The sequence below is a fragment of the Ostrinia furnacalis genome, unplaced genomic scaffold (assembly GCF_004193835.3).
Source record: "Ostrinia furnacalis isolate ACB-3 unplaced genomic scaffold, ASM419383v2 OfSCF7447, whole genome shotgun sequence".
Classification (NCBI taxonomy): domain Eukaryota; kingdom Metazoa; phylum Arthropoda; class Insecta; order Lepidoptera; family Crambidae; genus Ostrinia; species Ostrinia furnacalis.
The window spans coordinates 388,203-416,202 of NW_021137686.1; the positions used below are offsets into that span (position 1 = coordinate 388,203).

General features: G+C 38.8%; 5 protein-coding genes across 6 annotated transcripts; 3 read left to right on the forward strand and 2 right to left on the reverse strand.

Annotated features, from left to right (window-relative positions):
- Positions 1-1,478: 1,478 nt before the first annotated feature.
- Idi (Isopentenyl-diphosphate delta isomerase) lies at positions 1,479-5,386 on the forward strand. Of its 2 annotated transcripts, XM_028320720.1 has the most exons (7): positions 1,479-1,593; positions 2,378-2,497; positions 2,713-2,898; positions 3,107-3,235; positions 3,742-3,917; positions 4,577-4,729; positions 5,019-5,386. In XM_028320720.1, the coding sequence occupies exons 2-6, from the start codon at positions 2,378-2,380 to the stop codon at positions 4,722-4,724; spliced, it is 759 nt and encodes a 252-aa protein (XP_028176521.1). In that variant the 5' UTR covers positions 1,479-1,593; the 3' UTR covers positions 4,725-4,729; positions 5,019-5,386. The 2 variants fall into 2 exon arrangements, with proteins under 2 accessions (XP_028176521.1, XP_028176520.1); XM_028320719.1 differs by lacking the exon at positions 5,019-5,386 and having other exon boundaries at positions 4,577-4,890.
- Positions 5,387-6,762: 1,376 nt separating this feature from the next.
- Positions 6,763-8,783, reverse strand: LOC114364534 (photoreceptor outer segment membrane glycoprotein 2). The gene is made up of 7 exons (XM_028320722.1): positions 8,481-8,783; positions 8,033-8,189; positions 7,786-7,960; positions 7,588-7,708; positions 7,396-7,503; positions 7,183-7,326; positions 6,763-6,903 (listed from the first exon to the last, which is right to left on the reverse strand). Exons 1-7 carry the CDS (start codon positions 8,694-8,696, stop codon positions 6,763-6,765), a joined length of 1,062 nt encoding a protein of 353 aa, XP_028176523.1. The 5' UTR covers positions 8,697-8,783.
- Positions 8,784-8,963: 180 nt separating this feature from the next.
- Positions 8,964-14,043, forward strand: LOC114364532 (peroxisome assembly factor 2). The gene is made up of 10 exons (XM_028320718.1): positions 8,964-10,212; positions 10,298-10,405; positions 10,553-10,686; positions 10,764-11,262; positions 11,338-11,505; positions 11,592-11,738; positions 12,120-12,278; positions 12,774-12,936; positions 13,400-13,539; positions 13,828-14,043. Exons 1-10 carry the CDS (start codon positions 9,111-9,113, stop codon positions 13,965-13,967), a joined length of 2,760 nt encoding a protein of 919 aa, XP_028176519.1. The 5' UTR covers positions 8,964-9,110; the 3' UTR covers positions 13,968-14,043.
- Positions 14,044-17,165: 3,122 nt separating this feature from the next.
- On the forward strand, positions 17,166-18,537 carry RpS25 (ribosomal protein S25). Its single transcript, XM_028320754.1, has 4 exons — positions 17,166-17,268; positions 17,474-17,566; positions 17,920-18,103; positions 18,420-18,537. Exons 1-4 carry the CDS (start codon positions 17,266-17,268, stop codon positions 18,497-18,499), a joined length of 360 nt encoding a protein of 119 aa, XP_028176555.1. The 5' UTR covers positions 17,166-17,265; the 3' UTR covers positions 18,500-18,537.
- A 106-nt stretch (positions 18,538-18,643) lies between these two features.
- LOC114364549 (uncharacterized) lies at positions 18,644-27,853 on the reverse strand. Its single transcript, XM_028320739.1, has 16 exons — positions 27,767-27,853; positions 27,408-27,478; positions 27,008-27,295; positions 26,238-26,400; positions 25,630-25,785; positions 25,419-25,555; positions 24,968-25,193; positions 23,428-23,529; positions 23,270-23,340; positions 23,050-23,182; positions 22,633-22,784; positions 22,009-22,171; positions 21,611-21,766; positions 21,401-21,537; positions 19,209-19,434; positions 18,644-18,872 (listed from the first exon to the last, which is right to left on the reverse strand). Exons 1-16 carry the CDS (start codon positions 27,851-27,853, stop codon positions 18,744-18,746), a joined length of 2,397 nt encoding a protein of 798 aa, XP_028176540.1. The 3' UTR covers positions 18,644-18,743.
- Positions 27,854-28,000: the final 147 nt, after the last annotated feature.

A 28,000-nucleotide genomic window follows, 5' to 3' on the forward strand; every position in this document is an offset into this window, starting at 1 on the left:
TAGGTAGGTATACTTTGTGAGAACAAAACTTACTTTTACATTTGTGATAGTAACGGTATTATTATCGACAATGCTAACCACGGAAATGCGATCTTTTTCACTTCGAAGCTCTCTGTAAGAGAAAGGATAGATAAAATTAAACGACACGCACGTGTCGCAGCTAACACTATGTACGAGTATGCAAACTTTGTAATAAATAATGTTTACTTACCTGTCAGTAAATGGACGCACTCTTATTCCTAACTTAACATTGGACATACTTAGTACTCACATTAACGAAGGTAAACAATAATAAGTAGGTACTAAATACCTATTTAAGGTAAACTTATGACTCCGCGCTTACTTCATACTATTCGAATGTACCTACAAAACCATAAGATTAACGTTTACGTTAGAATAAAATATTATTTAGTTATCTACAAATTGAATTGGGGGAGTCGGATTGCAGTGCTATAATGCAGCAGCCGCTCCGTAAACTAAGTTATTTTGGTCGCCACACACACTTCCTGCAGTTTCAGTAAAAATAGAAAACGACCGACCGAAACTAATAGAAAGGACAGATTTTATCATCTCTCCATTATGACTCGTCGCATCTGTCCGGTGCTTATTGATGGATCTTGAGTACCTATTCGTATTTAGAAGATTTTTCATTTTTTTATTTTCTGCGATAGTTGTTTAAGTACTTACTATACGAGTAATTCGACATCCACAAATAGAAGTAGGTAAAATATTTTTAGATTAATTTAAGTGAGAAGTAAATTTGTTAGTAGGTGAGTACTTAATTTTTTAAGTGAACAAACCTTTGGGAGTCCCAAAGGTTTTCCAAATTGGGACAAACCATCTGTAGGTGGGAAATGATGAGAGAAGTTACATTAATGTAACTACACGCACTTATTTTACTCTGTTCTTAGGCTGCTTAAAGTTTAATATGACGCTCAACAAGTGCGTGTAACGAGCGAACAAATAGAAAAAAAAAACACTCGCAACAAAAAAGTGTCAGGCATAATACACAAAACTTTTAAAGCGCGGCAAAACAAAACCCGCTCTCAATCTGTTTTTTTTTTTAATTACTTTTGGATCAAGTCTATTCAGCCAATTCATTCATCGAAATTATTTATTGAAAACATACAGACATATTTAAAGAAATTATTAAATTATTCTAGTGACCAATAAATAGATAAATAAATGAACATTTTATTAAAACCACGCAAAACAAGTATAAAGAAAAAACACACAAAAGAGACAGCACAATTTAGGCGGTTTGTCTGATCGCTTTAACCAAATTTTATCAAATTAGTGTTCAATTTATCAACCATTTAATTTATAAACCTGTCTTCTTTGTAGATTTCTTTATTATATGAAAGCCTCAGAATATAATTATAGATTATTTGAACATTCCGATTTAGTTCAATTGAAACAACTTTACTACCTTTACCGGTACCGCACTATCGATCAAAAACGTCAACGTCACGGACGTCACCCCAAGAACTGTCAAAAATATTTAGAATCCTGCGGTGAACACTGAGAAGATTAATATCAGTAAATACGAATAAATACTATTATTTACACTATTAAAATTCAGGATCAGCCAAGGCAAGTGATATTGACTATATCTACTATATACTTAAAGATTATTACTTGTTTGTGGTGCGTAGTAATACTGTTTTGTTTTAGTTAATTTTTTTTGTGTCATGTAACATTAATTTCAATAGAAATCCTTACTTTTATAGTATAGATGAATTTGTTTTGCATCTCGCACTCATGGTCCTTAAACCAGCACAAATGCTCCTGTTCTCCAATTTACGAAAACTGAACAAGTGATAATGAAACCATAAACTTCATTATTTAACATCATTCTATCAAAATGCTTACAAAGATCATAACTTGGAAGTAAAACAATGTTTATTTAGTTGTGGTTATCCTTCAGACTTATGGAATAAAGAAAACTAATTTAAATAATAATCATCCAAAAGTGTATAATTGAGATCACTTTCTATAACAATTTATCAGAAACCTTGTGTTAAATGAACTGAAAGTAGCAAATAATGAGTAATAAAACGATTTGTTTACTCGAAGTGTTTTGTTAAGCAATATTTTTTGTTATCAGCCATTCTGAGCCAGTAAACAACTTGAATGTCTCTTGATAGTGATCTGTGGACAATATTTAAATTCAAAAAGAGGCTGATTTCAAATATGTATTGTTCACATTTACATAAAAAGTATAAAAGAACATGATCCATATCTAAAAAATATTCAAAAAGTCATAACATATTATTATACAATCTTGATTTCTTTCCATGCTATAGTTATGATAATGCAAGGAAAAGCAAGCCAAACTAAAATACTTGGCTCATAATAAATTGTTCATTCTTTCAAGATGCTGGTGAGAAACCTATCCAGAGCACTATGGAAAACACTTCGTGTGGAAAAACGCTGTTTTGCCTCTGAACCTGTGAAGCCACAACCTGAAGCAACTGAAAATGTTGATCCTGTGCAGGTATTATACAAATAACAAATTAATTGTTTCCAAGAATGATCCTCAATTTTCAAATAAATTTATCTTGTTCTAATGCCCGTTTTCACCGTCAATCCCTAACTTTTAAGCGACCCCTATGGTAACACATAAAAGGAATTTTGTTTCCATATGAGTCACTTAAAATGATTGATGATGAAAACAGGCTATCATACCTAATATACTTGTATTTTTGCTAGGCCGAATACTTGGACAAAGATATCTGTCTCCTGGTGGACGATAAAGACAACTTTATCGGCACAGCTACAAAGAGGGAATGTCACAAAGTGGGCCCCGACGGCAATGTGCTGCTTCACAGAGCATTTAGCGTGTTTGTGTTTAACAAAAGAGGAGACATGCTGTTGCAAAGAAGAGCAAGCCAAAAAGTAAGTTAATTATCTTCTTAAAGTCTGCATTTCAATTTGTACTGATGTTGGCTTGGTGACTTGGAAAGTTGTCTGTACTTTGGTTATTTTTGGCCATTTGCTAGATCTTTGTTTCATACTCTTCAAAAATTAAATATCTGGTGATGTTCAGTTGAAAACAGTGATATTAGATCCATATGTCCAATGTTGATGCTTATTTGGTTATCAGGTAACATATCCAGACTACTACACAAACGCATGCTGCAGTCACCCGTTGTACATCGACGACAAGCCTGAGGAAGTGATCACAGCTGCAAGACGCCGACTAAACCATGAGCTAGGCATACCCCTAAATGACGTATGTTGATTAGTTATTGTTTTTTTGTGCTATGAATACAAATTATTTTAATGTAATTTAATTTATTAGAATTGTTCAGTAGGTATTAACCTTAACTGCTTAGACTTTAGAGCACATAAAAAATGATAGTTTTTTATAGACGCATGCACATACATTTTTGCCTATTATTGCTCCAAATATGAAACAAACTCCAATAAATCAAGAGCTTGAAGTTATTCTTAAAAGAGATTCTTAAGCTAAGTTGCACCACCTATCTTTAACCATCACTATAACAATAAACGGTGTGTTTGTATAGACAGATTTTTTACCTTTGTTTAAGTTAAAGTAAGGTGGTGCAACCCAGCCTTATATTTTACGGCCCTGAATGTTGTCTAACAACACGGATGTGATTGTCCCGCAGATAAATCGTTATTCTTTCCCCCACAGGACAGGCAATGCCTAGTGTAGAGGTCTGTCTTTTAATTATTGTATTGTTTGATTCTGGCAATAAATATTTTCATTTTCAGATGGACCCTGAACTGTTCACGTACATGACGCGCGTGCATTACCACGACCCCGGAGACGGCGTGTGGGGGGAGCACGAGATCGACCACGTGCTGTTCTTCCAGGCCGACGTCAAGGTCAAGCCCAATTCCGACGAGATATCCGAGTACTGCTTCGTGCCCAAGAACGAGTTTAACGCGTGAGTGTTGTACATTTTGTTGTGTTTACTGACACCTTATCACTTTTATGTCTTTTCAAGGTTTTGGAGCACAAAAGTTGCAATTCCAATACGCTTTTGTGCTACAATTTTGTTTCAATATCACGCCTCTTGGTTTTTTCCTTCTAAACAAAGTATTAGCCAGAAATCACGGATGAGTAGAGGTTGAGATTAGGTACATTGTTGTTTTGTTTACATACACAATTAGTATCTAACGAATATTGTAAATAAAGGGCAGATAAAAACAATAATAGGGTAATTATTAGTATAGACTTTTAATGATATTACAAGAAAAATAATAATTGGCTGCTGATTAATACATTCTGAATAGCATATTAACAGAGTTATTGTTTACATGAAAAGATATTGTTTAGAATGTAGCAGAGGCTGAGGCTACTAATAAATAGCCCGCGACAAACAAAAAATCATAATAAAAATCTATTCTTTCTTCATTGGTCCTTCGAGCCGGATAAATAATCTTAAGAATTAACTCATGACAGTTTTTATACCTATGGAGATACCTTGATACCTCGCGAGAGTCAATCACATTTATTCTTATTGATCCTTCAAGCCGGACAATTAAAAATTTGAAGCATTGACTTGTAGTTTTGAAAGCGTTTTTACCAATTGTATGCTTTCAGGTTTCTACCAACTCTCGAGGGCCCCATCACGCCGTGGTTCAACATGATCCGCCGGCACCGGCTCAAGCTGTGGTGGGACAACCTCCATCGCATCAAGGAGGTCACAGAAGCGGACAAAATACACAAGTTTACCACTTCCGATAAATAGTACCGGTACATTTATTTTTTCGTTTATTTATCTATTTCATTTGACTGTATTTACTGGTGGAAATTCTGTTGTTGGTAAGTAAGAAAGCAATATTTTTATGAACAGAAATGTAATGAGTAATTTTAACATTTGATTTATTTATAGGTCTAAGTTTAGCTAAGAAAATGGCACAACAGAATCTTCACCACTTTTGTCAACTATGTTTGTAGTCACTATCAAAGCGACAACAATGTTTAGGTAGCTATAATCATAATATTTAAACGATTATATTAATATTTTATGTTTCTTTATTAGGTGGGTGCAAGGGACAGATTGGCAAATTCTTTAGATTATAATACTTGAACCAAATATCCTTATTCCCTAGAAATGAAAACAAAACGTTAGCTGGAAATGTGTTCTTAATTATTTTAATTAATTTCCAACCTGTCCATTATGTACACGATCTATAGTCTATTTAATTAGTCATGTAAATGAGTACTGATTTGCATTTCATAATCATATTTTATTAAAAATCTATTTAATTTATTCCAAATTAGTTTTTCTTAATAAGTTTGCATTTGCGTTGCAAATAGTAATTTACATTATTATTAAGTTATATCTTGTAGGATAGTTGCTATATTTACTGTATTACGGTAAAAATTGGTGCTTGAAAACATTTTCAATACAATATAAAGATTCTATTTAAACATTTGTTTTTCTTGTTCATAATTTAAGATCTAAGGTCATCTTTAGCTGTCGCTTCCTGTACAGACAGTAACTCTTTTTTTTTTGTTTGAGGGCATAGGTGGGTACACATTCGCGGAGTTAGACCGGCAATACACGGACCGCTTGAAGCAGTCAGGGTCGACAGCTTCAAGCTGCGACTGCACAGTGAACTGCAGAGTTCTATGGACGCACATACACGAAACGCTCGAGCAATTGCAACTGATTCGGGGTCGACAGCACGGTGAATTTTCATCGTTGGTGGTGCAAGAGGGATTTAAAAATACCCTTTGCACCACGCGGTCAAGCAGTCGCCAGCCATACACTGACTACTCGAGCTGTCGACAGTTACCTCCGCCCACTTTCTTCATTCCACGGCGCGCGCGCTTGTGATTTGTTGAGCAGTTAATACCAACTGCTCGAGCAGTTATCACTGGCAGCTTCAAGCTGTTGACTCTTTACTGCAAGAGCGGTCCGTGTATGTTGATCACTGACTAACTGCTCGAGTTGTCCGTGTATTGCCGGCCTTAAAGTGCCTTGAAATTTTTAGAACCTAGGTACCCAAAGTGTACGTCCCACGTTTATGAAACTTAAATATTAAAAGTTCAAGTTTTTAACAACAGTTTATTAGTCGTACACATCATTGTTGTACCTAACTCATACATAGCCAGGATCTACAAACTTGACCGCGTTACGAACTTTTTGCGAATGGTTCCGAGGACGGCAACCCGCAACTAGGAAGGCACTTCTAAGGAGGAAGAGTCCCGAAGTCCCAGTGTAATATTACTTCTTAAAATATTGACTTCGACCATAAGGGGTCATCCATAAAGTACGTCACACGTAAAGAGGGGGGGAGGGGGTTGACAAAGTGTGACATGGTGTGACAAGGGGTGGGAGGGGTCTTAAGTTTCGTGACATCACATTTCAATTGTTTCAAATATTTTATATAATGTTGATTTCATAAAAAAAAAAGTACTTAATTTAAATGGAAATAAAACTAATTTCGGAACTGCTGTTAATTTAATAATTTTTCGATGTGAAATTGCAGAACATGTGACGTNAGGGGTCTTAAGTTTCGTGACATCACATTTCAATTGTTTCAAATATTTTATATAATGTTGATTTCATAAAAAAAAAAGTACTTAATTTAAATGGAAATAAAACTAATTTCGGAACTGCTGTTAATTTAATAATTTTTCGATGTGAAATTGCAGAACATGTGACGTCACACTAGGGAGGGGGGGGTCTCAGAAATGTGACCACCTGTGACAAGGACGGAGGGGGGGTCAAAAAATCATGAAATTCGTGTGACGTACTTTATGGATGGCCCCTAAGTTTATTCGTATATGGGCTTCAATAGCTCGTCCGAACTGTTGGCATCGGAGGCGGATGACGTGGCGCGCCGCGGAGCCGGCCGGTACGGAGCCGTCACCCACTGCAGCGTCCGGACTTGCCGGGTTTTTCTTTTTCGGAAAACCTGATAAAATTAAATTATTATTCATAGGAAGGGGCAGTAGGGTTATACTTAAGTGTATAGCAAACTATAAATCGTGCAACTTCATGTGTCAAAGCAGTGTTTTAACATAGCGATAAATGCAGAAGCTCCGAAAAATCATGGCCCTTCTAAAAAATATAACGCGCTATATTTTGGCAACATTACGATCTTCTTTTTGCTGAGTTTCTCTTGCTATTTCCATGTGATCAACGAGTGTTACTTTTGTGAAATAATTTAAAAGCAACAAGCAATGAAAGTGACCTTTTTCTTCGCGGTACCCTTAGGCTGAGACTCCGTGTCCGTGAGGGAACGGAGAAGGTATGCTTTGCATAATATTGGGTTCCCAGCATGTAGCCCGTTCCTATACGCCGTGTGTAGGTACCGGACTGCAATCACCTGCAGTATCTGTAATCAATAAAGATTATGTGCCCCTTGGTCTTGCACAATAGCACAATTTATTCCAATAAATCTAACCATAGCAATGATGATCAGTGACATCACCGCGTTAAATCTCCATGAAACAGCCATCATTTCGCTTATCAACTTTTCTTCACAACCATCTTTCCATATAGTGAGTTGTTTCTGTAAGCATTACCTCGAACACACTAATTATAGTTTTGAGGAGACACTGGGGATATTTTACAAAACTGGGGCCCTAATACTTACTGCGGGATTGTATTTGTAAATAGCGCCCATTTTAGTAACACCGTGATGAATGCATGGCCATAGCGCGTCCAATGAACAACAACTGTATGGCACGTTGTCAGCGACAAACTTACGCCTGGCTCTGTCAAACGATAAGAGTATGTATCAGTAATAAGTACGCACACGTCAGGAATTTAAAAATTCAACCAGCCTACTAACAAACCCTTTGAATCAACGGATACCGCTGTTGTGTACCAAGGAATGTAGAACCACTCTTGGAAGTTGACGCGGCCGCAGCAGTGGAACCGAGTCTGCAGCCGATCTATGGCGACCTTCGATGGCAGGTGACTGGAGTATCGTAGCATTGCTTTAGTGATACCGCCTTTAATTTTAGCTGGAAATTTGAATTAACAGCTTTTAAAATCTGTAACGGGTTTAAAACAATTGCCTGCAATCGGTTTCTTACCTCTAATAATAGTCGATTGAAGCCCCGAATAAAACATAATTGCAAGAAAAATTATGATCATTACGATGAGGGACCAAATGTAATAATACAGCCCATTCGTCACATTGTATTCTCGCTTTGGTAAACCTGCCTTGAACAATTGATACAGGCCATACAGCTGAAAATTATTAAGTTTTAAAGATGTTCTGCATTCAGGAGAAGCTAATGTAAACACTACAAATCGAACACAAGCGTATTGTACCGTGCCGTCGGTATTGTGATTAGAATCAAGAATTCAAATCTAGATTTTTATAAAATAAAGTGTAGGTACAGAGAGACAGGGTTCACAGTATCCATTTCCGGTCATGTTGTCTCGTTCTGTCGCAAAGATGTGTTTGATGAGAGTGAAAGAAAAAACGGATAAGGGTAGCCGGAACTGCCCACTCTGCCCACTATACTTGTACCTTACCTCAATAACTACCGCAATAACAGAACCCGTAGCGATTATAACTGGTATTGCGTTACCGTCTGGCCAGCACACGAGATCTAATAGAGTTCCTTCTTCACTTCTTATACCTTCAGAAGTATTGACTAGCCAAATGAGATAAAATATTACCACCGGCATGCATGCCATTAGAAGCATTCTTATGTTATTAAATGATGCCCAAGTTAAATATAAAGCCATTTTGGCTCAGTGAGCATAATACATCTGTGTGGAAAATTATGTTGGATAAAATGTAAAAAACGTTGAAGAGCGGATTATTTGCGCTGTATTTTGAAATTAATGTTGACAGAATGTGGAGTTCCGGCAAATACTTATTTGGCGACAAAACTACAAACACGTTAATTGTATAATTATTAGTTCCTTGATTGTAACATAAATAAAAAAAAAACAATGTCAATGTCAAAAATGACATTGTCAGTTGTCAGTGTCAATTTAAAAATTCTGATGGTGGATTTCGACTGGAGATCAACAAACAATTTTTTACTTGCTATTTTTAAGTGCTAGAAAGTTTTTTGTAGGTCAAGAACCAACAATACTAAGACTTGTATTTCACGATTTATAAATGAATGCATATAAAGGTGGTGGCAAATTACTATGAATGAACAAACTTCCAAAAAATTATGGGTGATAAAATTTTGCCTGAAAATCATCTATCCAAAGTTCAACTACCAAACGTTCCTAGTCTTCCTTGCAATAAAGCATAGAATTAACTATAATAAGAAGATTCGACAGAAAGATATGAATGGATATGCTGTAAAAACAATTTCAACAAATGCTCACAGATTTCTAATTCAGGATTATTTGGATGATAACCTACCAGTTCTCTTGCACAAATGCTATGTCATTTCAAGGGATGAATTTATACAACTAAGTAGTGAAAATTTATTCTATATAGACAATGGAGTTCTTTGGCTTGCAATAAAGTTAACCCCAGAAACTAAGAAGAAATATGGAGGAAAAAATAATAAATCAGACAGTTTATTCAAACACAACCTTAACTTCATGACCTCTGAAATCCACAAAAAACTATGGAGTGACAAATCATGCGACAGACTGGACAACATTAAAATAGTGCCTGTGGTAGGGTCAAAACTTGTGGGTGATACTGTTGCCTTTACCACAGAAAATGAACAATACAGTCTAATATCTTCGTTTGGATTGAAGAACTACAGTGATATAAAAGTGTCATTCCACCCAGTGCCATCTTTGGAATGTGCACCAAAAATTGCAGCTACAGCTGAAGTAAGCCTTGTGGTTAATGATTATGATTTATCTAATGATTTTATCAAAGAAGTTTTAAGCAATTACTTTGAGATACCAAAGCTAGTGAGTCTGAATGATGTGTTCAGTATAGATCTCACACCAAATAACACAACAAAGTATCACTATAAATATTTGGATTTAGTTGAAAATACATGTAAACTGTATTTCAAATGCAAAAAGCTGGATAGTGCAAATGCAACAGAGGATGAGAAAAAGGATAGTTTAAAAGTGGCAGACAATGTTATCAAGCCATATTTCATTGTGAAAGGGGTGACCCAGCTAAGCTTAGGAGAGAATGTGCACACACTGAAGCCTAAAGATGAGTTCTTTAAACTCACTGAACCAGCTTTATTAAGTATGTGTCCCTCTGGCTTGAAAGAAAAGTTCAAGCAAATTCAAGAAACTATTGCACCGTTCTTAACTGGAGAGCTTAGTAAGTAACAAAATGATTTTTGATTGAAGTACTACTTTAAATTGAATTTAAATAATATTAACTACAAGTCGTATTTTGCTTTCAGATGATTTATCTTCATCCATGACAAGCCCCATTATTCCAATGCTACTTCTGACAGGATCAATGGGATCTGGGAGGCATTTATTGGTGAAAATTCTAGCCAAATACAATGGTAAGAAGGGTACAATTTTTAAATAAGCTACACAAGTTCTTTATCAATATTCTGTGATGATGAACATGACTATTTTGTAATTAGGGGACCTACACAAAACTTTACTCTCTCTCCAGTATTTAATAAAATTTATTTACTTTTTTGTAGGAATGAATTGTATGCCGGTTGACTGCAATTCTCTACAAAGCTCTACTGCCAAGCAGACTGAAAGCAAAATCAATGCAACAATCCAAAAAGCCAAAACTTCAGCTCCTGTGATAGTGTTATTAGATAACTTTGAGGTAAACTACCATTACTAAATCTAGATAACACTGCTAAACCAAAGAGCTAGTACAATTTCAATAAACTTGTTTCCCAGGTATTTGCAGTGGATCCTGAGAACAATGAAGACTGCAGAGTGATGGAATACTTCATCAACATAATAAATGAGCTGTACCAGAACTACTCTAAACACCCAATCATATTTATTGCAGTCACTGAGAGGGTGGAATTGAAACCAAATATTCAAAGATTGTTCCTAGAAAAATTCCATATTCCTAGATTAAACCCACAGCAGAGGGCAGAAGTTCTGCAATGGTTTACATCTGTGATGCAACTTAATATTAATGGTGAAAAACCCAAGAAATGTCTGAATTCTTTTGATATCGATGATGATGGGTTGTCTCTGAGTGCAAATGCTAAAGAAGTTATACAAAGGGTGGCAGCAAAGACAGAAACTTTTCAATATGGGGATTTGGATACTTTAGTTCATTTTGCATTGAGAGAGTCCTACTTGAAACAACAGAATGCTTATGTGACTATAAGACCTAATCCAGATTTGAGACTGTTACAAGAAGAGGACTTTAATTCAGCTTTAGGTAATTGTATAAAAACATTGCATATTGCTTACACAAGCTAATATAGAACAATTAATTTACTGTATGTTTTTGCAGAATCAATCAGGAGCTTGCAAAGTCACCATTTGGATGCTCCTAAAATACCAAAGGTCTACTGGGAAGATATTGGAGGCTTAGAAAAATTAAAGAAAGAACTTTTAAAGACAATAGAATTCCCAATAAAATACCCTCACCTATTTAAAAACTCTAGTCTCAAAAGATCAGGTATAAACTGTTTAATATATCACTAAATCAAGATTTTACAGTTTTAAGAACTTATTATTCTTAACAATATGAATTTATCTTTTCAGGAATTCTATTGTATGGTCCACCAGGTTGTGGAAAAACTTTAGTAGCAAAAGCAGTCAGTACCGAACTTAATGTCAGTTTTCTAAGTGTGAAAGGTCCAGAATTGCTGAACATGTACATTGGACAATCTGAGGAGAATGTTAGAAAAGGTTTGTGTCATACATTTCCTTTTCCAATTTCACTTTCCTTTGCTACATAAAGGTAAAAAATGTTAGCCTACATAGTTAATCACGCGGAACGATGTCTTCCAGACGTGTGTCCTACCGAGTTTCGATGTCGTATTGTGAACTTTTATGATGTTCGTACAGTCGGCGTCAAATACATAGTTAGTGACACCCAAAGTAGCCAAAACATTGACAACACAACTTATTCCAATAGTAATAAATACGTATTGTGAACTTTTTAGCCACTTTGGGTCTCACGAACTACTATTTGGTGCTGACAGTACCTCGATACGTTGCCGCGTCGTAGCATGACATCCGTATCTTGATCACGTGTAAGATCCTTAACTATTTGAATGAATGTTCCAGTGTTCGAGTCAGCCCGCGCGTCGTCTCCGTGCATAGTGTTCCTGGACGAGCTGGATGCCCTGGCGCCGCGCCGTGGAGCCGCGGGAGACTCCGGTGGCGCCAGCGATCGCGTCGTCAGCCAGCTGCTGGCTGAACTGGACGGGGTCGCCAGCGGGGACGGTAATTAGCATTTTATAAAGTCCGGTCGCTGACACACTCACTGTGCGACGGGCGGCCGAAGTTAGTGTGCGAGCGCGATAGCAATATAATTACGCGCGATAAGGATGGGTAGCTTGAGGTCATTGTACGAAATTCTATCTGCTCGGTGACCGGAGATTGATACAGTCCGATGCAAACTTTACGGTGGCTCGCAACATCGCACGAGCCGCTGCGCAGTTAGTTTGTTTCAGCCGAATGATGACTGCTAGACAAAGGCCTACCCCAAGGCTTTCCATAACAACCAGTAACACTGCGCAGTACACAATAATGTTAGGTATCAGAGAGGCGAAGAAACCTCTGCACTCGCAGCTAATATTCAAGCAAGGGGGCGGCTATACCGGCCCCCTTAGAAATTATGCGTCCCTATACTACCTTAGATATCTAAGCGTGCCTGGGGGATCTCATTTCTATATCTCAAAGCATTTTCAACAAACATGTATTTCTTTTTTCTTACAGATGCAGATACGTCAAGTTTCGTATTCATAATGGGAGCTACAAATCGGCCGGACTTACTAGAGCAGTCGCTCCTCCGACCAGGACGCCTGGACAAACTCATCTACGTCGGGCCGTACAACGGCCTCTATGAGAAGACGTGCGTCTTGAAAGCGCTGTGTCGAAAGTAAGGCTCATTATTTTCATTGACCATAAATTATTTTGTTTATAGTCCTATAGTCCACAACAATAGGGTCAGTCTATTTCGTAAAAGCAATATTATAAAAATCAAATCAATCAATGAGAAATTAAACTGTCTCCATATCCTTAAAACATTACTTAACGTTTAAGTTTCATATTCAGTCAATGTCCACTTGTGTGGCAGCCTGTAATTAAGATAGCACCTAGTCCTAACACAAAATTATGTATGTAAACCCCTTTGCTTGAATTTGTGTCTGTCTTGTTGGTTGTCCTAATTAAATAAATTAATAAACAGCAATCTATGTAGATACATAGACAGTTCGGTAACAATGTTTTCCGCCTTTATTTATTACAATTTTTGTTTAAAAAATTGACAGTTTCTATTGGCGTGGACTATACATAATGATAACTTACTGACGATTATTTATTTATACTTCTCTACATTACAGCCACAAACTCCGACCCGAGGTGAAACTAGAGGACGTATCGGCGGCGCTACCAGAGCGCTGCACGGGCGCCGACCTACTGTCCGTGGTGTCCACCGCACGCTCGGCCGCCGTGAGAGCCGTGGTCGAGAAATTGCACAAAGGTACGGTGTTATTATACAGTAGCTATAAAGCTACTAATACCCTGTTACACACTGCACGTAAATTCTTAACGCTGACTACAAAGTGATCTGAAACCGGAGCATGAAACAATCGTTTCTTTTGTATGTAAAACAAAACAGCGTCGCTACCGTTGTATAAGAAATTCGATTTATACGTGCTTAGGGTACAGATGTAGGTACGACATACACAAGTCTTAAAATGCCAACAGACGACACAGATGCATGAACCCATTATATTTAAAAAGACTAAAAATTGAACATTTGTTTCAGGTTTAGTAAAAGAGAGTGAGCTAAGTCCTGACTCGGTGATACTTGGGGTGTCGGAGTTGTGGCAAGGCGTCGAATCATTCCGGCCCTCGGTGACGGACGAAGAACTGGCGTATTACGAATCGCTGCAGTCACAAATGTAATGCTATTACTATGTTATTGTTATAAAAATTGTTATGAAATAATATTTATTTTATTTAAATAAAATAAATAAATATCCTTGGGCATTTTACACTACGCTAATACGCTTCTTTATTTATCCTATTTGTATCTATAGAACTATTCATTTTCTAAATATCAAACTTTTGGTTTAGTTAGATAAAAGAAAGTACCAAAAAAATCAATGACGACGGATCCTAGCCACCACCAGCTACAAAAAAAATTAACAATGGTCTTAATAAACGCGGCCTTCATTGGTTTTCATGATGCAGCCTACCAGCCTCGTTAGATCTACAGCAGGCAGCCTCTAACATATACAGATGCAGCCCCCCTAGACAAAACGCATTTTTTGATCAAATCGAATCCGTCAAAACTCCATACAAAAAAGGGGCTTTTCGACTGGTTTGCGATTATGCCACAGTAGATAAATCAAACAGTACGGAAGCTTCATACAAACGCTCGAAATCAGACTCACGCACACAGACGCACGCTTTACACGAGCTCTAAGCGAACCTCGCAGTCCATCCGTCGCGAGTGTCGCGCGCGTTGTGTTTTTAATAATAATTTTATTGCATGCACGTTCCGCTGTAGGGTGACGGAACCAATCATGGACATGTTAAGCGCACTAAATTCGAATTTCGTTTAAAAAGGGGATGTTTTTTGGCGATACAAAAGTGGTGATTTTTTTTTCGGCACTTAAATACATGAGGAACATTTAAACAAAACCAAAAATCCTGTACGTTTAATAGATAATTAATAAAAAAATTATAAATTGAAATTTACGAAATCACCATTGATGGACATCAAAAATTCAGTAATGGACACCCAGTCATGGACATGGACCCAATTATGAACATCCATTAATGGACACTTTTGTATTGAACACATGAATGAAACAAATGATGTCACAAATCAACTTTTATTAGTGCTATTTGAACTTTCAACATGATCAGTCTCCGATTTTCAAGTATCAGACTTTCAATCAACCATCTGGCGACAAAATGCGCTTCCGTCGGTATTAAATATTCGGCTGGGTTCATCTAAAACATCTTTTAAACCTATAACTTCTATGTATCTCGTTATTTCATCGAACCATTTGTGAATGCCTTCTTCGGTAACGTCATCCCAAGACTTTAAACGATCAAAATATCGAATTTACAAATGATCAAATGTTCAGAATATCGAATTATTAAAATATCGAAAATCAGTAAAGAAGTTCAAACTAAATGTCATAATTATAATGAATATAAATAAAACTATTTTTTTTTTAATTTCTAGGGTACCATAGTCAACAACAAGGAACCCTTACCTCCATCTTCCTATTAAACTATACAATAAGATCAATTTTCGATAGTTTAATCCTTAGATCTTTTGAAGATTATTTCGATCATTTTGTAAATTCTGTATTTTAATCGTTCGATGTTTTGAGTTTTCGATGAAACGTGTTTGACATTTTTACTTTCGATCATTTGTTATTCGATATGGCGGAGGTAACCCAGGTTATTCGTGGAACATCAAACCGGAGGGCAGCCGTGCTTATCTTTTCCCCCATCCTTACGGCATCCATAATGCTCTCTCCATGTTTGGGGGTGTAATTTTGTTTTGGTGCCATCTAAGACAAAACGAAGAACCCAATTATGGACAACTAAAAATACCCAGTTATGGACATCGTCCAACATTGGAAAATAAAGAGCAATTATAAAATCAACTCAACCCAAATGTTTAGTGCATCAAATTAAATAATTTAATACAATAAACTAAAAAATCAGTTTAAAACTTAAGCATGGACACTTGTCCATTACTGAATTTAATAAAATATCGAATCCAGTAATGAACAAACCCCAGAAAAAACTTATGGCTGTGATAAGACATTTTTAACTTAGCTCAATTTACTTGCTATTTATTATTATTCAGTACAAATAACATCAAATCTCATTATAACACAACACAAGATAGCACCAAGCACAAATATGTACTCACTTCCTTAACGATTTCAATAGTAAAAACGGATTTTCATGACCACCGTGCGCAACGAGATTTCACTTCACAGCTATCTTAAAACAAAGTGGCCGATTTTGGTGACGTGTGTCAAAATGATAGCCCAAACATCTATTGATTGTGATTTTAGTGTTGCCAGTTCAAAATGTTGCGACAGTTGCTTAATAAATTCGATCAACGAAAAAAATGTCCATAATTGGTGCCATGTCCATTACTGGTGCCGTCACCCTATTTTTAAAAAAATATGTCACGAGTGTATTGCGTAGTATACGGCTGCTTGAACTCTGCATCTTCCATACCAGAACTTTCATTTTTTAAACTTCGTAATAATTCTGAATTGTAAAAATGATTAAATATTACTTTTCAAATAAACTGCTTCCATCTGATTTTGTAACAGTTCTTTTTAAATTACGTAATTACGCTTTTAAACAATTTATGTGTTCTATTTGATAAAGTAATTTGCTCCGTGCACTTTTGTACTAAGTGATGAACTGTATTTAAAATGAGGCAATAAGTAGCTATGTGAAAGTAAGTATCCGGTATTTTATTTATGAGAATAGAATATCTTCTACCGGCCTCTAATAGTACTTAATTAATTTATTCGATTATGTATTCGATCATTATAGAACCTAATTAACGTTTTATTTTTTTGTTAACTACTTAGTCAATTGATTTATTCCATTAGGTATTTGATAATTAAAAAACCTAAATAAACATTTTAATAAATAAGTAAGTCAGAACCTTATTAATTTTATAAAGATTAAGAGTGCCAACCCTAACACTCAGTTGAAGTGTAGGTATTTAACTCGCCGAAAGGGCTAAGTTTCCGTACTGCTTTAGCTCATATATCTACTGTGATTATGCTATACTACAGCTGACGGAATTAACCCAACGTTATTCAGATAACGTTAATTATTATTAATAACGTTACTGCATTACATTGGATGTTCAAATACAGTCTATGGCAATTGGCACCGTTTCCGGTAAACGTTCGAAATCGCTAAGAAACAATTTATTCATTGTCTGTCACTTACATGGTTTGTATAATGAATTTCAGATTATAAAATGAATTGGCCACCCAAACTTATTGAATAAACAAAAAATAACATCTGAAAATTAGTTAGGCAGATTAATTTGCATTTTTTTGTTTTATATTATGATTAATAAACAAAATTCCACACTAATACGAGTTAGTATTGGAACGTTTCTACCTGTCAAAAAGCAACCAGAGACAACGACAAGCTATCCGTCATTTCGCTTGTCTAGTCTCTTTCCGGTTTCAACATGGTGAGTAGCATTTGTCGAAGTCGAGAAATTCGTAAAAAATAGTGTTTCGCGTTAAATATTACATAAATTTAGTGCATTTTAAAGTTATAATCAAGTACAATTACATATTTAAAATGTTATCTTTCGCTAGCACCAAATTAGCATGTGTTTCCACTAGTTTACCTCGTGGTTGTGCCGACGTTCAAGAATATTTTTGTGATTTTAGCCGCCCAAAAAGGACACAAAGGCTTCGGCCAAGCAGCCACAGAAGACCCAGAAGAAGAAGGAAGGATCTGGTGGTGGCAAAGCCAAGAAGAAGGTAAATAATTTGACATGTCTAAAAAAGAGGTTATGTGAGTGTTGTCAGCTTGGTAGTTACTCCCTAAAGTTTAGTGGAAATGAACCTAATTTCTTTGTTCAGTCTATTGGAAACTATTTCAGTAATCGAAAGTGGTACTAGGCAGCTTAATTGCCCCAATTATTTACTTTGATCATAATACTAAAAACTCAACATAATTATAAACAATGCCATGTGATTAAAACTTCCTATCTTGAATACTATGAGAGTAAAATCTGATATATTGAGGCTGATGGCATTGACTTCTATCAGATCAACTTTTCATTAATGTTTTTCAATAGTAACTAATGTGTTGTGGTTGTGTTCTATTGCAGAAGTGGTCCAAAGGAAAAGTCCGTGACAAGCTGAACAACCAGGTGTTGTTTGACAAACCAACATACGAGAAGCTGTACAAAGAAGTGCCCCAGTACAAGCTGATCACCCCCGCAGTGGTCTCTGAAAGGCTAAAGGTCCGAGGATCTCTGGCGAGGCGAGCCCTCATCGAACTTAGGGAAAAGGGTATGTAAATCATCACCATTAAGTGCTTTATTTATCAGATTTTTAGCTCACTTCAGTGCATAGCGTCATCTTTCTCATCATCATCGTGTCTCTCATCAAGAGCTTCCTCGTTGCGGATAAAAAAAATCTGTTATGTTCTGAATATGACTGCTATACCTTATTATCTTATCTTTTCCCTTTCTTGTGATGATCTCTTTTTACTAGATGAACACTGACAGTTACAAACTGATATATTGAGTCTGATGTCTTTGTTTCTTTTCATAACATTTCCATAGTCATTAAAAAGATGCTATATCAAAACTGTTTTTGTTTCCAGGCCTCATCAAGCAGGTAGTCCAACACCACGGACAGGTGATCTACACGCGAGCCACCAAGGGCGATGACCCTGTTGCGTAAGGTTATGGATAAGTCTAAAAAATAAAAGAAAATCCAAATTTTGTTGTTTTACTTTTATTTTCCTTTTCAATAACACCTTGCTATAACATTTTCTGTTAATTAGGTTCACTTGCACAGTTACAAACATTAAATACCAAGCTTGTCAATACTGAATATTGAAAGATACAAAGTCATTTAATAGCTAAAAGTTAATTTTGAGTAATTTTCTGTTACATTAATAATCTCATGATGGGCAGTGTTTCTGTTACCGTGCAATCTTATGTTTTTCATCAAGGTCCACCACAGCAAACCTTGCAGAAGGGTATTGGTCACGAACACGCTCTTTGAAATTTGTTGCGTGTTCATCATTTGCAGTCTCCACTACAACATTCGCCTGAAATCATAGTAAAAGTTGTTAATGTATGTAACAGGTTCTAGGTTCAAATATGTAGTATGACATTGCTCTTATTGATTCACAATCCACAAAAGTAATAATGTATCATGAAACAGACATTTACATAAAAGAAAGTTTCGCTCTTATTCATCTGTCCAGTGGTACTGGTCGGCAACCTTTTGAGACAGGAGTGCTCTGGATTTTTATTTTTTATGGTTTTTGACGCCCGATGGGTTGCCGGGTTGCCGACGCCCGAGCAGGTGTAGGTTACCGGTTAAAAAAATTAAACCTGTAACAGCAACTAATTGATAGGCCTATACGGTATAGTATACCCACCCAAGTGGTTCCAACGTCGCTGTGCACCCACATCTGCTCAGTGACCAGGCTCTTGAGCATGGCGTTCTCGTCGGCGATGGTCTTGGCCAGCTGCTCCAGCCCGCCGCGGTGGTCAGGCACGGCCACGGCGAAGCGCACCAGCCTCCCGGTGGCTCCCAGACCACGCTGGATGGTGCGCGATAGTCGCCCTGAGTCGATGTTGCCGCCGCTTACCACGCACACCGCACTACAAACATTGACAGGTTTTAGTGAGCAGTTCTGTGGTGGGGCACGGCCACGGCGAAGCGCACTAATCTCCCCGTAGCTCCCAGACCACGCTGGATGGTGCGCGACAGTCTAGTCGCCCTGAGTCGATGTTGCCGCCGCTTACCACGCACACCGCACTACAAACATTGACAGGTTTTAGTGAGCAGTTCTGTGGTGGGGCACGGCCACGGCGAAGCGCACTAATCTCCCCGTAGCTCCCAGACCACGCTGGATGGTGCGCGATAGTCGCCCTGAGTCGATGTTGCCGCCGCTTATCACGCACACCGCTCTACAAACATTGACAGGTTTTAGTGAGCAGTTCTTTGGTCGGGCATAGCCACGGCGAAGCACACAGACTCTCGGTGGCGCCCAGACCGGCGCCGGATGGTTCGTGACAGCTGCCCTGAGTTAATGTTGCCGCGCCGCTTATGATATTACGCACACCGCACTACAAACATTGACAGGTTTTAGTGAGCAGTTCTGTGGTCGGGCACGGCCACGGCGAAGCGCACCAGCCTCCCGGTGGCTCCCAGACCACGCTGGATGGTGCGCGATAGTCGCCCTGAGTCGATGTTGCCGCCGCTTACCACGCACACCGCGCTATAAACATTGAAAGGTTTTAGTGAGCAGTTCTGTGGTCGGGCACGGCCACGGCGAAGCGCACTAATCTTCCCGTAGCTCCAAGCCCGCGCTGGATGGTGCGCAACAGTCTAGTCGCCCGGAGTCGATGTTGCCGCCGTTTATCACGCACACCGCGCTATAAACATTGACAGGTTTTAGTGAGCAGTTCTGTGGTCGGGCACGGCCACGGCGAAGCGCACTAATCTCCCCGTAGCTCCCAGACCACGCTGGATGGTGCGCGATAGTCGCCCGGAGTCGATGTTGCCGCCGCTTATCACGCACACCGCTCTACAAACATTGACAGGTTTTTGTGAGCAGTTCTGTGGTCGAGCACGGCCACGGCGAAGTGCATTAATCTCCCCGTAGCTCCAAGCCCGCGCTGGATGGTGCGCAACAGTCTAGTCGCTCTGAGTCGATGTTGCCGCCGCTTATCACGCACACCGCTCTACAAACATTGACAGGTTTTAGTGAGCAGTTCTTTGGTCGGGCATAGCCACGGCGAAGCACACAGACTCTCGGTGGCGCCCAGACCGGCGCCGGATGGTTCGTGACAGCTGCCCTGAGTTAATGTTGCCGCGCCGCTTATGATATTACGCACACCGCACTACAAACATTGACAGGTTTTAGTGAGCAATTCTGTGGTCGGGCACGGCCACGGCGAAGCGCACTAATCTTCCCGTAGCTCCAAGCCCGCGCTGGATGGTGCGCGATAGTCGCCCTGAGTCGATGTTGCCGCCGCTTATCACGCACACCGCGCTACAAACATTGTCAGGTTTTAGTAAGCAATTCTTTGGTTGGGCATAGCCACGGCGAAGCGCCAGCTTTTCGGTGGCGGCCAGACCGCGCTGGATGGTGCGAGACAGTCGCCCGGAGTCGATGTTGCCGCCGCTTATCACGCACACCGCGCTATAAACATTGAAAGGTTTTAGTGAGCAGTTCTTTGGTCGGGCATAGCCACGGCGAAGCGCGCAGCCTTTCGGTGGCGGCCAGACCGCGCTGGATGGTGCGTGACAGCTTCCCTGAGTCAATGTTGCCGCCGCTTATCACCTGTCAATGTTTGTAGCCCACACCGCGCTACAAACATTGACAGGCGATAGTGAGCAATTCTGTAGTCTAGGACGGCCACGGTGAGAAGATAGGAATAGGTTTTGTTTGTGTTTAAGTTTGGGATAATTTTCTTTATTCGTGAGAGTGAACTTGAAGATGCTCGTCCAATCTTAGTAAAACAGTGATGATACCGAGTTAGGGAAGAGAAAGTGAAAACACTACCTGCGTAATAAGTAGGTAAGTAAGTAAATGTTTTTTATTAGTAGATGAAAAGTTACCGTTTCCCTCGCAGCTCAGGGACAAGTCCTTGCATGACGGCTGCAATGGCGCAGACTCCCGCGCCGTCCGCCACCAGTCTTTCACGTTCCAGCACACTGATGATAGCTCGCGCTACGTATGCTTCCTCCACCACCAACTGTCGTCACAAAAAGTTGTATAGTTTTTGTGAAAAAAGCTAATGAAAGCTAGCATTGTCGTAATGTTTTTACCATTCTATCCAGCCGCCCTTTGAGAGTAGCAAAAGCGTTGGATCCAACAGTTGAGATGCTCAGTCCTTCAGCTAGGTTGGGCATCACAGGTACCGACACTGGTCGTCCTGCCTGTAGCGCTTTCATCATTTTCGGCACCTTCGCGCATTCCGCACCCTGTTGGAAATAATTATCTTTGGTCTATAAATTCGGTAATAAGATGATGCACTTAATTTTAAAAAATACGGCATGCTAGTCACATTTTAGTGTGGTGCAAACGATTTACGATGCTGTCGAGTTAAGATTTACGAATCGTTGCTAAAAATTGATGTATGGGGAAGAAAAATCGTAAGTTTATCAGACGCCTATAAGGCGTACACAGTAAGTACACAGACGCGACGGTAAGTACGGTAACTTACGTAAACAAGGCAGGAGCACTTCAGCTTCTTGCAGGCCACGAGTACGGACGCAAGCAAAGCTCCTGAAGCCACTGGTACTATCACAGCATCCACCTCTGGCAGCTGCGTGACGATCTCGACGCCTACTGTCCCCAGGCCGGCCATCACGAGCGGGTCGTCTGGGCTGAAAATTGGTAAGTTGGGGTCGTACTTATTTATTTTTTATGTAAAAACTTCATGGCACAAATGAAGTGCAAGTGCAAGTCAATGACAAGAGGCCAACTTAATGCCATGGCATCCTCTACCAGTGAACCTTTGTTGAACAAATGTAAATGTTGTATTTTATCGATATTTATCGTTTCCCACCTATGTAATTAATAGGTACACATAGGACGCAGTTTCTACAAGTAGGAAAATTATTAGCTCGTGGAACCCTAATTTAAGTGTAAGATCACATAACAATAAAATTTATTTCTATCGTGCCTCAATCGATTAGACACAGGGCTACGTAAGTAATTTGTTAGGTGAGTACCTACCTAATAAGTGCACCCATTAAGAACAGAGCACATCTAAAAGTTTCAGCAAGTAGCGGACGATGAAAGTACCTACCTAATCGGTACTTTAGAAAGTCTTAAACCTTTTTACCTTAACAATATCTGCCTGCTATCATGGTGCACCTTCCTCGCGTAGGTGGCCGCGTCGTCGCAGGTCTCGCCGCAGAGCACCACGTCCGCGCCGAGCTCCGCGCAGCGCTGCGCCTGCGCCGGCGGCGTGCGGTCCGGCAACACCACTGTCACCTGAAAGTAACGAATATCATTGACCATCAAATATAACGTCACAACGGGCATAAAATAAGTAAGTAGTTACGAAACCATTATTCATGCACATCAATAATTTTGGTCCTTCGAGCCGGGTTACGTTCAAAAACCAATGGTGAAACGTAAATAAACTCGATGTTATTCTACATTAATCAATTTTGGTCCTTCGAGGCGGCTTACGATCAAAACAACAATAGCTTACTCGATGTTATGTATGGTCGATGATTTTGATGTAAGATCTTACCGGTATACCCAATGTTCCACCATGGTAAGCGGCTGCCATGGCCATGTTCCCGTTGGAAGGCACTATGACCCCGCGAGAGCTGCCTTCTTGTCCGATCGCCAGAAGCGCGTTACGGATACCGCGTTCAGCACAACTGTAGAAAGCAAAAGTAAGTAGATAAGTAATTTAACAAGTTAAATTTACCTTCTCGATTTTAGACTTGAAATAAACTGTATTTTACCTTCCGGTATATTGTAGATTTTCACATTTCAGATATAAGTTGTAGTCCATGAACTTACTCAATTTTGCTTCCTGGGATAGAAAATAGCAGTTAAGTATATTATCAAATATGGATGATGATGAAACATCAAAATAAAATCAAATGTTATGGTAACATACACAGAGAGGGGTGTGTATGATACCCCCTTCAATTCTCTCGGCTGCTTGCTTTATTTCAGAAAACGAGAGAATGTGTGGTCCACTTGCTGACTCGGACTCATCCTGGAAATGAAATTGATTAATAATATGCCAATGTGTAATAAGATTCTAAACACAATAGTATCTTACAAATATTTACCATGTTGCGCGAGAAATGGTTACTTTTTACACTAGAATTTTGAATTTATATTGACCAAAAACTTGCCTAAAGTTTTTGACAGAATTACAAATTAATGACAACATCAAATCAGGCATGATATCAGAGATTTATTATTGTCTACGGAGCTAAACCATTCAAATTCAAATTCAAAAATTCAAATTCAAAACGTTTATTTGCTAAAAACACAGTAATACAGGGTGACAATATTAAAATAGGATCATGATGTGTTTAGTCTGATCACAGACGTGCAAAAATTATAGGATTCAATAATATAAATGTCAAATGATTAAAAAAAAAAAAATGTCAATGTAAAATTAAATTAATAGTACCTATCAATGTCGCCAATTAAAATATTCCTTACAAAAATTATCAAATCAAATATGTCATCTATATAAATAAAAATTAATTGTTGTTCGTTAGTCTGATTAAAATTCTATTGTTCGTCGAGATATTCCCTGACTGAATAATAGCTCATTATCTAAGATGAAAGAGGTTTGTCTTGAACTTGAAGCATGATGAATGTTTAGGATAAACGTGATCATCCATATGCTTATCCATCCCAGCCTAGCTCACTGTCCGTTTTTAGTACTAGGTACTGTTAGACCATACGAATTAAATAAAAGACTTCATTTTGTAACACAAAAATGTATTTAAAATGCTAATAAATAGTAATTTTCTTAAAACGTAGTTATTTCACAAATATTATAAAGACAATGTCCAGGGTTCATAGAAACGTAAACTGCGAATGTGGGTAGTCCTTCACCAACTTCTTCTCCAACTCTCTTGCGTGGTTCATGTCGCTCGTCTCAATCAGCATATTTACCTGAAAGCATGTAGAGGTTCCTCTGAGTTCTGTGTACAGTGTTTACTACTCAGCTGTGTTAGTGCTAAAATTGTCTTGAAATAAGACCCTACAGCTGCCATATTTACTTATGTGTTAAAATGAGATTGCTCCTATCCCTGCACACCCAGACGCGAAATTAATAAAAACAAAATATACTTACGGGCAAAAGTATGGAATCATCCTCTTGTGTTTTGTTCCCAACGATCTGAAGAACTCAATGACTATCTATGCATCTATGGTATCAAGTTAAAGTTTGTAATGTAACCTTTAAACCTGTACCATTTATAATTTAATCTTCATACTATAGTCGTTTAGCTACAAAGATTACTCAAAACGAATGGGGTGATTCCATACTTTTGTTCGCGAGTGTATATTTTTTTCTCTTGACTCATCAGGAATCGATCCTGGTATCAGCCAGCGGTATGGCATGCCGCGGTCCACGACACACGACAGGCGGTTGCTGTTCAAGTCCAGTCATGTAACATCTGCATACTCACAGTGACAGTGAACACGTCCCGCCGCATCCAAGCGCGCTCCGGCACGAAGCTCTTGACGTCGGCGCCGCTGTCGGTGACCTTGTTGAGCAGCTTGGCCATGGCGCCCGGCGCGTCCGGCAGCGAGGCCGCGAAGCGCACCAGCCGCCCCTCGGCCGCCATGCCGCGGGCGATCACGCACGCCAGGCGGTTGCTGTTCAGGTTCCCGCCGGAAAGGATGCATACCACGCTAAACAACATAAACACGTTCGATCGTAAAGAAGACGCTTTCGAGTGCGGTCTAAAATGCAGATCTTGGTGTTCCCGTCTAGGACGAGTTTTTGTAAAAATCGGACTTGTGGTGTTCTGTGCTCCCTTTCAGGGCGCCTCAGTGACCAAGGTACTCATTATTTCCTAACTAAAATAAATCTTATTTTGTAGAGATGTAAAGACAATATTTATAAGGTATACCTACTTTTTTCCACGAAGTTCAGGCACTTTCCCCGCGATGATGGCAGCGACGGGGCAGGCAGCTGCGCCTTCCACCATCATTTTCTCACGCTCCATGATATTGATCATCGCACGGGAAATCCATACTTCATCAATGGTAATCTAGCCATATAAAAGTAGAGTTTAAAATTACATATTTTAACAGAAAATATTTAATTTAATTAAAACAATCGGACCATTTTATCCAAATATCCTTTGATGATATTGAAAGCGTTATTGCTGGCGATGATTTTCCCGAGGCTGTCGGCGATAGAAGGCGTCATTTGAATCATCACAGGCTTCTTCTCCTGTATCGCTTTCGTCATGGTCGGTGCTAACGTACATTCCACGCCCTAAGAAGGAACATCAATGAGTAAATAAATTAAATCAGTTATAGCTAACTTCGTCTACTATACTTATTACTTGTCTGCGTCGTAGCAATTTTGAAAGTAAGTAGGTAGGATAAATAAGTATGCCTAACCTACTATAGGTAATTAGGTAAGGTAGTTACCTACTATTTATTTATTTAAAACTTAATTGGACTAGAATGTACAAAGGGTGGAATTAATGCAAAATAAAAGCTTTCTCCGCCAGTCAACCTTTGTGTCATGCAGGAAGCCGTAACGGTGTGCGGTCTTATTACGAGTAAGTATGTTACGAGTAGAAAATAAGTAAAATGCTCTACAAATTACGTAAGAAAGTAATATCATCGGCGCCTCAGTGGTTGAGAATTGAGATTTCACATTTAGCTAGGAATCAATTCAAAAGTTCCTATGTGGTCTACTAAGTATAAAAAAGCGCCTACATAAATCAAGCAATTAGGCTTGAGGCTCTTGACCGCGAGGACAGTGCTGGCGAGTAGACCACCGCTGCCGACGGGGCAGATGATTGCGTCGATCTTGTCCAGCTGCGACAGCAGTTCTAGCCCCACCGTGCCGTAGCCCGCGATCAAGTCCAGGCGGTCCGTGCTGGTTGTTGAGAGAAATTTTAAAAACATGGCTAACGCCCGTATTCATAAACGATGCTTGCTTAAGTGAATCTGCAAATCGAATGCACTGCGTTGAAAGGAGCTCTGTGATTGGTTCGTGTGTGACCCTGTGCATCCACGCGCACTGGGAGACATAGTAATGTTTGTGTATACGCGCGTAGGGCTGGTTTCAGAGGTCAAGCAAGCAACAGTCACGCGTACTTATACCACTTAATATGTCCAGTAATATTCAATGCTGACCAATTCAGTTTCTTATCTAATTTCAAGATTCAAGATACGTTTCTTACAAAACTCAAACTTTAAACCATGACAAATAAAAGATACAAGATCGAAACAGCACTAACTAGGCGGTCTTAGCGTTAGAGGCGCTATCTTCCAGACCATCCAGAGAAAGATGAGGGTAAGACAGTGATTGAAGCCTATTGGAATGGGAAGGTAGAGCCGCTTACTTATTCAATCAATATTAGTTCAGCAGTTGAACCGATATTACATATTATATTATAAGAAGTAACTTTCGAACTAAGTAATACCATCTGTCGTAAATATCATATCGTCTGCCACCTATGTACTCCTCGTACTATACCCACCCATGTATGTAGTTAGAGCCGATTTCATTGCAGTAACTCAAGGCATGGAGACTGGCATCGTTGATGTCGTTTCCGTACACTTTGACGATGGCGAAGTTCTCCTTATATCTGTGTTTGTCTGCCAGTGGGCAGTCCTTTGGTACCACCACGTTCATCGGCACAGACTGCTTGAACCCGTAGTACGTCATGGCACAGAGATAGTTGCGGCCACCTGATATGGTGCAGCCTCTACTCTTGTCTGATGGAGACATACTCGAGAGGACGTTACACGCTCCACGTGCTTTGAAACTGGGTTTCAATAAAAAAAAGTTATAGTATAAATACAACTTTACATAAAAAGGAAGAAATATTATACATACAACAATTTTACGAGTAGGTAGGTACTTATGTGACTTCTTACCTTCCAGTATATTGTAGATTTTCGCACTTGAAGAAAACATTGCAAAAGTTTTTACCTACATATTTTGCTTCCTATAAAAAAATATTAAATAAGTACTCAATAGGCCAAGTAATCCATTCAGAGTTTCAGACACTTCATAAATGTCTGGGAACTTACTATGACTGGAGTGAAGACTACATCATTTTTAATTCTTGTATGAGCATCTTGGATATCTTGCAGTTTTAACTTAATTTTACTTATGGATTCAGATCTCTGTTCATCACCCTTTTGAAGAAATATAATAAGATTAGTTTTTATTTGCTTATTTCTTAAATTAAATTTCACAAGCTTTGACACAAGTTAAAATTCTGCAAAAATACCTCTAAATGCTTTACAGTTTGTATACCATCTCCAAACACGTTCCATCCGGGGTCATTTTGTTTTAGTTTCTCAATTTTTTCCGACATCATAATTTAGATTTACCAATAATTTTGGATTTGAAAGTTAAAATTATGCACCTATGATTTAAAAGTCATAACATGTGACAGATTTGAGTTTTAGATTTATTTCTGAAAAGTCATGAGTAAATTGTAAAAAGGATTAGGTGGGAACAG

Coding starts and splice junctions, on each gene's coding strand:
- Idi (XM_028320720.1), top strand. CDS start 2,378: ATGCTGGTGAGAAACCTATCCAGAGCACTATGGAAAACACTTCGTGTG. Junction 3,236..3,741: donor TAGGCATACCCCTAAATGAC/GTATGTTGATTA, acceptor TTTCATTTTCAG/ATGGACCCTGAACTGTTCAC. Junction 3,918..4,576: donor CCCAAGAACGAGTTTAACGC/GTGAGTGTTGTA, acceptor GTATGCTTTCAG/GTTTCTACCAACTCTCGAGG.
- RpS25 (XM_028320754.1), top strand. Junction 17,567..17,919: donor GTGGCAAAGCCAAGAAGAAG/GTAAATAATTTG, acceptor GTTCTATTGCAG/AAGTGGTCCAAAGGAAAAGT. Junction 18,104..18,419: donor CATCGAACTTAGGGAAAAGG/GTATGTAAATCA, acceptor TTTTGTTTCCAG/GCCTCATCAAGCAGGTAGTC.
- LOC114364534 (XM_028320722.1), bottom strand. CDS start 8,696: ATGGCTTTATATTTAACTTGGGCATCATTTAATAACATAAGAATGCTT. Junction 7,504..7,587: donor TTTACAAATACAATCCCGCA/GTAAGTATTAGG, acceptor TAATGCTTACAG/AAACAACTCACTATATGGAA. Junction 6,904..7,182: donor AGGGTACCGCGAAGAAAAAG/GTCACTTTCATT, acceptor TAATTTTATCAG/GTTTTCCGAAAAAGAAAAAC.
- LOC114364532 (XM_028320718.1), top strand. CDS start 9,111: ATGAATGAACAAACTTCCAAAAAATTATGGGTGATAAAATTTTGCCTG. Junction 10,213..10,297: donor GTTCTTAACTGGAGAGCTTA/GTAAGTAACAAA, acceptor TTTTGCTTTCAG/ATGATTTATCTTCATCCATG. Junction 10,406..10,552: donor AATTCTAGCCAAATACAATG/GTAAGAAGGGTA, acceptor ACTTTTTTGTAG/GAATGAATTGTATGCCGGTT.
- LOC114364549 (XM_028320739.1), bottom strand. CDS start 27,853: ATGTCGGAAAAAATTGAGAAACTAAAACAAAATGACCCCGGATGGAAC. Junction 25,194..25,418: donor CCTGAACTTCGTGGAAAAAA/GTAGGTATACCT, acceptor TATGTTGTTTAG/CGTGGTATGCATCCTTTCCG. Junction 21,538..21,610: donor AAGGGCGGCTGGATAGAATG/GTAAAAACATTA, acceptor TTGTGACGACAG/TTGGTGGTGGAGGAAGCATA.